Raw genomic sequence first — 11,114 nt, 5'->3', positions numbered from 1 at the left:
GTTTCCTGACGCTTATTTACACCTCGTCAGAAAAAAGGCCGCTAATTAGTGATCATATAAAAGGACCTCTTGTTGCAGCGTTTAGATCACCCCTGATGAAGGCACTAGACAGGAGTGTCGAAACGTTGGGTCTATGAATTGTAACTTCTTCGGTTACATTCATTAAATCTGCAAACCAGTGTAGCATCAAACTATGTCTGATTGTCCACCTGGTTGCCGTGTGAACTTTAATAAATTTTTTCTAAATTATATGGAACCGTCCTTTAGTCTATATCATGAGAGGCCAAGAAAATTCAAATCTTCTCGTTCTAAGCTAATGGAAGTCCTTACGTAATATTCATTTTGATGATGAGAAGAGTTGTAAGCTACAAATAGAGTTGATCACAGCCTTTGAAATTGATTATTTGATTTATTTTCCAGATTATTAGGCTTGAACTTTGAAATATTATTCATCTGTTCCAGTGGAAGGCAGTTCCGTTGTGATTCACTTCGATTCTGCTGCCACCATCCATTCATCATCAGCAAGACATCCATTGTACACGCTGTTGATAATAAAGCTGTCGCCATATTCGGGAATTGGAGCGATAACGATAAGGTCAGCGATTCTGTTTGGATATCAGACCAGGGTTCGTTCTTCAGTCGATTTAAATCGAACTAGTTATGTTTGTTTGATCCCTTTGCATTGAAGATCAGCTCGTTAGATGAATATCCGCCTGCGTAAAGGACAACTCTTGCCTGATAAAATCATTCAAAACTGTTGCTGCTTGCAGAGAACTCAGTTTCCATCTAAAACATTTAAATCCATCTGAAATATTACTTGAGGTAATTTAGTATTATCAACTTAGTTGATGACGTAAATTGGCCACTGTAAAGAGTTCGAAAGCTGACATTTCGAGTGTTAGACCTTCGTCAGAGCAATGGACGAAGAGCTAACGCTCGAAACGCCTGCTTTTAAACTCTTTACGATGGCCAATCTACTCATCAACTCAGTTGATCATACTAAATTACCCTGTTATACTCTCCTACCGACGCAGCATCACAGTTTCTTTAGAAACTTACCCCCTTTGTATATTTTAAATCTTACTTAGCCACGAATGTGAAGTTACGCATGTCACGATGTCTTCCAAAGTTTAGAGCGAGGACAATCGAACCATGAACACCTAGACTTTTTTTTTTTTTTGCCTTTTTGTCATCATCTAATCACAAGCTCACTTCATGTCGGGGCGCACTCATTTTATATATGTTGAATCAGGTAAGAGTAATTAATGGCTGACAGAAGCGAAGTTTTCTGTTGGCTAAAATCCTTCTTCCCGGGAATGAAATTGGAAAGACTTTCGCTACAATTTGAAACAAAGGGTTTCCGTTGGCGAAGGTCTCTTGCGTCAGTTAAAACGGAGGATTTGGACTCCTTCTTCCCGTTCCCTGACAAGCTGCTAATAGGGACCTTAAGCACCGAGAACTTTCATAACGACGGCGACGTCGGTGGACGAAAGAGACTGAGGTGAGGACGGCGTTTTTCCCGCCAAAAAAAGCAAACCACGATGGCGACGGCAACGAGGACACGAAAAAAAAAAGATCTAATTGGCAGAACAATAGCTCAGCACGTGCGTTTCATAACTTTGTACATTTCTTAGCCGTCCCGTGCAAAACAGCAACGTGAAATCATCACAACTTGCGTCGTCTACGAACAGAAACCGCGACGGCAAATTATTTTAATTTCCATTAGGAACTCAACACTTCCTTCCTACGTGATGCTGAAGTTGAGGTGTGGCGCCGTATGAGACAGTAACTACAGGCAGCCATTTTCGAAATTCTAATTAAAGGCAGAAATTCATTTTTTCAATCGACATCTTCCATGGCGTTGCCGTCCTGACTGCTTAAGGTCCCTGATATAAACCTTTAGCACCCTTCATTTTCCGACAGCAACTTGCCGGGTTCTTTAAAAATAAACAAATCTAAGACTTGTCGAGAGATACTTTTGCTTATCAATGCAGACAACAACATTTCGGACGAAGAATTTGTTCCATTATGCGACAGTTATTGTTAAAAAAAATCCAGATTTCGGCTATCAATCGTATCATGTTTTCGATCAAGAAAAAATGAATTCAGCTGACTGAAAGGCCCGCTTTCGAGTTGAAAAGGCAGAACTTCCTCGCCTTGCAGATTCCCGTAGTGTTCCATTGCAAACAGAGAAGCATTTTTGATGGTTTGGAGGAACTGTGTGTGCTACTGAGACGAACAAGTTATCCCTGTAGATTCAGCGATATGATTCGATATTTTCCAGGACCAGTTTCTTGTTTTTAATGAACTTTTGTTTCAGAGGGACGAAAACATGACGCAAGTATGCTTGCTGACTCTGGGCTTCTGAACGACATGGGGAACTTCGCCTTTTCCTCAGCTGACCAACCTATGTGCGTTTTTGGCGACCCTGCTTATCCCCTCCAGATTCATCTTCAGGCGCCATATCGTCAGGGACGTCTAACCCAACAAATGGAAGATTATAATAAAGCAATGAGTACAGGACGAGTGTCCTTGGAATGGCTTTCCGGGGACATAATAAAAACAATAGAATAAAAATATAAAGATTGGTCTAAGCAGCGTAGGAAAAATGTATATTGTATGTTCCTCTATTAACGAAACAACAGCTGCACTATCCGCGACGGCCATCTTGTTTTCGTTTTTTTTTTTTCTCTGATGAACTAAAGCTCTGTTCCTTTGATGCACCCGTGATCTGAGCGATCTTGGGTCGCAAATCCTAATCCGGATCCTCCCAAAGGAACACACCTTTAGTTCATCAGATCAGTTACCATGACAGCTGGCGCGAAATCGTAGAGCGCGTCAACGGAATCGCGCGCTAAATTTGAAAACGAAAACAAGATGACCGTCGCGGATAGAGCAGCTGTTGTTTCGTTAATAGAGGAACTTTCCGATAAGGGGTCTGTCAAAACATCAAAGTAATCCACTCCAGTGGCGGAATGAAGCAAGTTCAGCGTCTAGTTTACGTTGGAGGCGTAGCGCTGAATTTCAATCGCAGGTTCACCAATGTAGGAATTACCGTACACTCGATTTCCTGATTTTACAATAACACTAAATTAATCCAAAAAATATGTCCAATTTGTTCGAGAAAATAATCGGTATAGTCCGTATTTGCTTGTGACAATGACTCTTTGGGTACTTGGGAAATCTTTTTCCGTGTCATTCTACAGTCTTCCCGAATGCACTTTTTTATTCCTGACTGAGATGGCAAATGACCAGGGGGAGAAATTCCATGCAGTAAGAGACGCTGTTGAAGCTCACTTGTATACACAGTAGGTTTTCTTAATTTCTTGGTTCCAAATATTCAACAATAGTGGCTGACAACTTATTCCGAACCGGTGTTTTCAGCGGTGGAGCCAAGGAGGAGTTAGTGTCTTTCGTAGAATTGAACAACTTTATTTACATACCCCACGCTAAGTCGCATGTTTTGTGTAATTTGCCTTTGCGATAAGCCTCGATGATGCAAGTCAAGTACTCTTTCCCGGTAGCCTTGTGGCAGAGCCTTACCATTATCGTATATTCCTTGCTGTCGACTGACACTTAGTTTGCATTCACCTTTGCGAAAATGAAATAAAAAACTCTGCGCACCATCAGAAACCCAAAAAACTGCTCGAAGTCAGTGAGCCAAATTGAACTTACCAGCCTAATTTATGGGCACAAAGGCCATTCCAAGCTAAAAAAATGTTCAGCCGAATCACCCGAGACGTTGATTTGAAAAAAATTAAAATTATATTTTCCCGTCAATGATGTGATTAGACAGTGCTACAAAAATTGCGAATTCTTTTGTCTATTTTAAGAGCTCTTATTGGATAATCATCAAAAAGAGGCAGAAAGAAGAATCAAGCATTCACGGTTCGAGTGTCCTCACTGTAAGACTCTCCAAGTTGTTTGCAATCCTCGTTTCCTTGTAAATCATTATTACCCCTTTATTTGGTTGACTAAGGAAAGAGAGTGTAGAGTAGTGAGGAGAGTGAAGTTATACGATATCTCAACACGGTTGAAAATGACTCACAACCACAACCTACTAATGATAAAAACGAAACTTTCGTGCGACAACTTTATCTCAAGACTTTATTTCAAAATGAATCAATAAATAATCACGTGTATAGTGAACACATATGTAAGTCAGCTACTGTTATTTAACCACCTCACTCAGGAACGTACTTGTTTATCTTTGTCCTTAATCAGTTCCCGACCTTTAGATCATAATACAGCAAAAATTAAATTTGCAGACGTCAAGGTCATACTGACGAAACATTATCACAAAAAGGTTCCGCTTCTAGCTGTCACAGCTAAAGGGGTTTAAGCCTTATTCTTTAGCCTCAAATTAAAAATTACCCTGCCAAACATTTAACCCAGGATCTACTAAAATGCACCTGTATAAACGAAAAATGGGCACTTTTACCATTGGACCGACATTCCCATCTCTCGGTTGAATTGATTCAACCTCACCCCACCCCCTTTCCCGCACAGAAAGAGGAAATAAATTCTGAAAATCAAAATATTCCGTTACTTTCTTTCCTCTGACATTAGAATTCTTGATTGTTCTTTGAATCGAAACGTGTTATTACGTCATAGATTCGACTTAAACTGTGGTATAAACGTTGGCTTTCTTCTAAATCTACGTTTGCAGTGAAGGGGGATGCGATGGAAACAAACATTCACGTATGTTGGAAATGAAAACTTACCAAATTTGACTGCTACCATCCCTCCAGAGTGAAGGACTAACGCTCGAAACGTCCACCGAACCCACCCCATCGACGCAGCACCGCAGTTTCTTCTTCGCGCGATAGCTTACTTCATAGCTCAACTCAGTTCCTCTTCTTTCTAAAACTGAATAAGTCAAACAGACCAAATCCTCTACGACGAAACATGACTTTTGCTCGTAGAGGAAGCCAACACTTAAATTGCAATGGAGGACTTATTTTTTTAGCGTCTGCACGTAAGAAATAGGGTTTCCTGTGATTCTGATTTACGACAAATTTTGTTTCAGGAGCTTTCGGAAAAAAGAAAGTGCGTTTACAAGGTTGAGCGAATTTCGAGTGGCACATCAATAAAAAAATGAATATTTTTGTGCGGTCGCAGAATCTCCCGTAACCCTCAATTTTCGATCATTTATTTGGTAGCTATGGTAACGGTATAGCCTTCTTAAGATACCTTAAATAAGTGCCATTTTAATTTCAGTTCTTTTCATTATTTGGACTGAGCCTGCTTTTACTCTCCTACTAGTCGTTAGGCGTAACGGCCCATGGAAGTGAGAAAAACACTGTCTTGTTAACTGGTTCAATCTACGAGTTCGACCTTATGGTTTTTCTTGGTGTTGCGTAAACTATTGCTGGAGAGAAGTTTCGTTTTTGAATAATCATTATTCACTGACCTTCAATCTGTTGCACGTATTAAGCCATTTCATTATTGCTTTATCCAGAAAACCAAAAGGCAATTAATCTTTTATATTTCTGTGATAATTTGCTTTTCATTTAGCCCAATTAATAACGTTTGCGTAGTCTCGCGTTTGTTTTGCATTCACATTGAAAAAAAACATTGATTTTCGGAATGTTTATTTTATTTGAACAATTCGCCGGTCTTTCAGAGTAGATAAGTAATTTAATTTTGTAAAGTCATCAATTTCTTGATATGATATCATTAGTTTGGTAAATTCGTAAAGAAAATATGAAAATAGAACTGTGAAACAGCTATGAATTTGACTCAAAAATGTATTTCATAGATGCAGGTGGGTAAAAAATGTCTGTATTCGAGTCACGTGGCCAACCAAGCTATAGTTTAACTCGGTTCCCTTGGCATGATGGGATGCTAGTACGCGAGATTACCCCCCAGCATTTCATCAGTCTTTCTTAATAATTATTCGGTGCCCTTTTATACTCCTGGGTGGATAGAGGCACTGTGAGAATGAAGTGTTTTGCTCAGGAACACAACACAATACCCGGTCAGGTCTCGAACCCAGACCTCTCGAAACGAAATCCAGCGCACTGCCTATTGGGCCATCGCGTCCGTAGGTAGATAAAAAAAATGGTCGGTTTAAGTTAAAATGTCATATCAGCGCGGCCTATTTTTCATTTTCAACCAATTTATCCCTTGGGTTGATTAAGAAATGGTTGTTAATAACAAAGAGAATCTACCACAGACTTTGAGTTGATCATTTGTTTATTTTCCAGATAACGAGGCTTAAAATTCGGCAATAAGCACAGCGAAAAAACCCCTTACATTAGCAACCCAGCTCATTCCTTCACCCAACCCAAATCATGCAAGAAAAATGATACTACTGCCTCAAATCTTTTCCATCTGATCCGGAAGAAGACAGGTCAGAAGGTTTTATTTTGATCCTGTAATAAGAAAAAAAACACCACAATGATTAACCAAAGGCAAATATTTGTACCATAGTTGAACTGCATTTTAGAAGTTTCACCTCTATTTAAGTCAATTTTTCTTGAAATTGGAAATTCCTCCTACCGCTGCCATCGTTTTCCTTTTGAACACCTTGTTATCTCATTAGAGACCTCTCAATTTAAATACGAAAAGGGGGGAGATCTTCCTAATCCATTCTCATTGGTCTTTTTCCCCATTACGAAAGCCATTTTAAAAAACCATTTGAGCCACATTTATGAATTTAAGAAGACAGCTGTTATTACGGACAGGGTGACAAATCGCACTTTTTGTCAAGAGAGATAAACCTCTGTGATTTCATTTTTTTTTTATTGTTTTGTTTGTTTGTTTTTTTTTAAGAAAAGAATGCTCATCACCACATATAAATAACTAAGCGAATTAAATGAGACACAAAACACACATTTTTAAAACGTTTTAAAGTTTCCGCTAATGTATTTGATTTTTTAAACGATTACTTGTGCACATGCTTACCTAACAGAAGCGGCAAGTTTTGGGGCAATTACGCTTCATGTAATTTTTGTTTTTCGTGCATTCACTGTTTGCTGCCTTAGATTTACAACCTTTGACTTTATCCTTACAAACTGAAAGGAAAAAAGTAAAGCAGTGTAAATGTAAGTGCATCGCGTAATCTTATCAGATTTCATCAACATTTCTGTTTGAATCGTATTCCCGGCCCTGAATCAGGATCTCTTCATGCCTGGTCACCCGTGCTGCCGGACCTTTTCTTTTTTCCTAATCTCGCCTCTCTACTCGTTCCTTGTGAATTAATTCCTATGTAATTCGTTTCAGTGAGTGAAAGAGCTGTAATTATACAAGGGCCTATACAGAGGGTCGCAATTAAATTCAACGAGAACTCACCCATTGTGGTATATGGCATGCGCTGATAAACGCAAAGGTCTTTTTTTTTCTTTGATGTCTTCACAAGAATCACTTAAATTTAATGATGAACTGGCATGTTGACTGCAAAGAAAGCTAACAGTTATGTGGAGGAGGCCGTCAGGGAAGGAGTAGAGGAGAGGGGGGGAGGGGTGGAGGGGAAAGAGCTTGAACGTTTTTTGAAGAATAACACTATGATTGAAAAGTCAGGGAATGCCCATTGGTATAGATGAATTGGCAGCAGAATCAAAATGTAAGCACAAGAAAGGGATAAAAAGCATTACATGGATCTATTATCGCAAATTTTTGTAACGTTATGGGTAATCTATTTCACTTCTTGAGCATCATGCATACCTGGACAGACTCCGCAACTTTTGGAGCAATTGAACAGCATGAAATTTGGATTTTTTCCGCATTCACCGATCGATGCCCAGAATTTACAATTTTTGTTTTTATCTTTGCAACCTGACGGAAAAAAAGTAAAGCAATAACATGTAAGTGCATCGCTTCATCTTACCAGATTTCATCAACATTTCTGTTTGAATCACATTCCTTTGAATCACATTCTTCTGAATTAGGATCTCTTCATGCCTGGTCACCCGTGCTGCCGGACCTTTTTTTTTTTCTTAATTTCGCCTCCCCAATCGTTCCTTGTGAATTAATTCCCATGTAAGTCATTTCAGTGAGGAGAAGAGCTGTAATTACGAGGGACTGTGCAGAGGGTTGCAATTAAATTCAACGAGAATTCACCCATTGTGGTATGTGGCATGCGCTAATAAACGCAAAAGGTCTTTTTGCTTTGATGTCTTTACAAAAATCACCCAAATTTAACGCTGAACTTGCATCTTGACTACAAAGAAAGCTAACAGTTATGTAGAGGAGGCCGTCGGGGAAGGAGAAGAAAGGGGGGGGGGGTGGAGGGGAAAGAGCTTGAACGTTTTTTTGAAGAATAACGCTCTGATTGAAAAGTCAGGGAATGCCCATTAGTGTATATGAATTGGCAGCATAATCAAAATGTAAGCACAAGAAAGAGAGAAAAAAGCATTACATGGATCTATTCTCAAAAAACTTTAAAACGTTACGGGTAATCTTTTTCACTTCTTGAGTATCATGCATACCTGGACAGATTGTGCAACTTTTGGGGCAATTGATCACCATGAACTTTGGATTTTTTTTGCATTCACCGCTCAATGCCCATGATTTACAATTTTTGTTTTTATCCTTGCAAGCTGACGGAAAAAAAGTAAGGCAATGAAAACATAAACTCACTCCTAAAGAATTCCGTGAGTCAGATTTCTTTAACATGTCCCTTTGAATAATATTTCCTTGCTTCTTTTGGAAAAAATCAATATGGCAGTCTTTCGTTAGGAAAGCAACGATTTTACCAGTCATTCTTCTTTGCTCGTTTACCTCTCCCTTCACTTACTATCAGCAATAGATTCAAATCCCTTGCTATCAGTCAGGGCCTTAGTTAGAGTGTTCCACTTCAAGCATAATTTTGAGTTTAACAGCGAGGAAAAATAATCAAGCATCTAGCATAAAAAAAAAAAAGTACAAAAAAAAGGACAAAACTGAAAAAGCAAACAAAAAGTAATAAAGAATGAAATCGAGGCCAGGCCTGGTTACAAAGAAGCAAAAAAAATGGCTTACAGCAGTTCTGGAAGTTCTCATATTGCTTGTAATGCAACACAAAAGTGATGCTAACTGAGCGTAATCGTGACATTTTCTGAACATTAAGAATTCACTAAATAGTGTAACATATCGAGCATAATGTGGCGAACCCTAGCCTTGGATCCGAGCTGACTATAGTTTCCTACATCACGCCCCACCACTCTCCAATGTAGAAAGTTTTCATGAGGGGAGGAGCTGTAACCAACCAACTCCAGCTCACAATCTCTCCTCCTTCGCATTCAGAGTCACTTGAAAGAATTTTGAGCTTCCTTCTGCACTTACCAGCCGCCACAGACAATGCACAGCTCACGAAAATCAACAAAATGACCAAGTTTCTCATGTTTAGCAAATATCTACAGAGAGACAAAAATGAGGTAGAATTTATAATATTATCCCATTCAAACATAATGTTACATCCGTGGATCGGGTTTTGGTTAAATCAACCATAAGTAATGGTGGTAGAACTGAGTGGAAGCCCAATTAATTAGTTCTGTAATCATAGGAGTGATAAAGGAAATGAACCGACTCATTAAAGCAGTAACGGGCGTGGATGACAGAGGAAGTGAATTCATCAAATTCAGATAATCTTTAAATTCTCAAGATAAAACCCCGTTTTTCTTACAGCAGATTTTGTTCTAAGAGTTTTCCTCGCAGTTTCTCCGAGGATCATGTGGTAAAGGTTTTACATGCGAAAGAGGGTGAAGGTCAGGATTTTTGAAACGACAAGATCGATGACTGTTTAGAACTGTTACTGGTATATTAGGAAACCTACTAGTCCTGCCAGAGCGCCATGCCCCACTAAATGATAACGATTACTGATCGAATCTAACCAACACAAAAAATTTGGACCAGAAACAACCTCATAAAGGTTTTTTATTGCTAAGTTTTGAGAGAATTGGCTCGAACTGACTTTTGTTTTTTGGCTCAAAAGGAACAGTTCTTTGATATTTTGCCTCTGTGCTTCTGTGATGAACGATCGGTTATAAGAGAAACTGTACATACCGTGAATCTTCTTGAAGTTTCAACGATTCCACAAGTCTGAATTCACGCAGTTTGGAACCTGTGAAGAATGGGCGTGAACGTATATAAGTTTTCAACCGTGTTTCATAAAGAACGAGGAAGTTATTGTGCAAAAGATTGTCTTTCGTCATCTTAGGCAGAGACTTAGCATAAGTGGTCTCCGTTCTTTTAAACTTGAATCAGCTTAGCATTCTAAGACGATCCATAACCTACCTTGGTTGTGTTCTGACTCAGTTCTCCGGGAAGGACACTTCTACTAAACGATTGTCGTTTTGCCGTTGATTTTTTATACAAATCAAAACCAGAATACACTGTCAATCAAGCATATTCCTGAGCGGTTCTGTAAGAGAAGTCATGAGATCAATATATTTAAAAAAACAAGGCGTTTTTTAAAAAAAAATTGATAACAAGACTGTTGAAGACGGAAATTGATTAAAACCCCGAAGGAATTAGTTCGGGGAAAAATACAACTCAGATATCTGTGAAACATGGGTAATTTTTCAGCAAAAAGTGCGATGGTTGGTTTACTTAGCGTTACTGAACAAATGTAGTAATGGTAATTAAATATACTTAATTTCTATACTTTTGCCTCATCTGGTCTCGTATTACATTGCAATATTTATCAACCTATCAAAATTTATACCTGTGCTTTAGCATGTCTTATATTCAATTTCTGATACATATTATTTACCAGGGGGTTGGGTGGGGGTCCTTATGATCTCCAGTGAGGATAGAACAAGTCCGAAAGCTGAATGCGGCAATCAAGACAAAAGGCACAGTTTTTCCCATGCAGACTAACATACACCAATGAATAACTTTTTTTTCGGCTAGTTTGCTTTCTTTGCTTTGCTGCGTGTGTCGTGGAAAATTCCAGACCGTGGTCCCTATTGTAAAAAGATAGATTGTTTACGAGCGCGTGATTAGCCGATAAGTTTCGAGGATTGAAGATTCCGGCCCTCAAAGATGCTTAAAAATAGCTCCCATGTTGTTGTGCGTCTGCAATCAATTTGTTATTCAATTAGTACTTAGATTATTTCTCACAGGTAGAATTTCGGTCGGGCACCTTTTTCATATTGTGATCGTGAAATTGACATGGAGACAGATGTTTT

General features: G+C 38.9%; 1 protein-coding gene across 1 annotated transcript in view; it reads right to left on the bottom strand.

The window, feature by feature from the left end:
- The window catches only part of LOC131789128 (uncharacterized), a 42,653-nt gene extending 31,848 nt beyond the window's left edge, over window positions 1-10,805 (bottom strand). Inside the window, exons 1-5 of the mRNA XM_066169571.1 lie at window positions 10,697-10,805; window positions 10,219-10,345; window positions 9,988-10,045; window positions 9,268-9,338; window positions 8,433-8,543 (exon numbers count right to left, since the gene is read on the bottom strand). Coding sequence (XP_066025668.1) covers window positions 8,433-8,543; window positions 9,268-9,325 — 169 coding nt within the window. The 5' untranslated portion in view covers window positions 9,326-9,338; window positions 9,988-10,045; window positions 10,219-10,345; window positions 10,697-10,805. The remainder of the gene's footprint in view (window positions 1-8,432; window positions 8,544-9,267; window positions 9,339-9,987; window positions 10,046-10,218; window positions 10,346-10,696) is intronic.
- Window positions 10,806-11,114: the final 309 nt, after the last annotated feature.

This window comes from Pocillopora verrucosa, chromosome 7 (assembly GCF_036669915.1).
Source record: "Pocillopora verrucosa isolate sample1 chromosome 7, ASM3666991v2, whole genome shotgun sequence".
NCBI classification, from domain to species: domain Eukaryota; kingdom Metazoa; phylum Cnidaria; class Anthozoa; order Scleractinia; family Pocilloporidae; genus Pocillopora; species Pocillopora verrucosa.
This window is presented reverse-complemented; position numbering and strand designations above follow the sequence as displayed.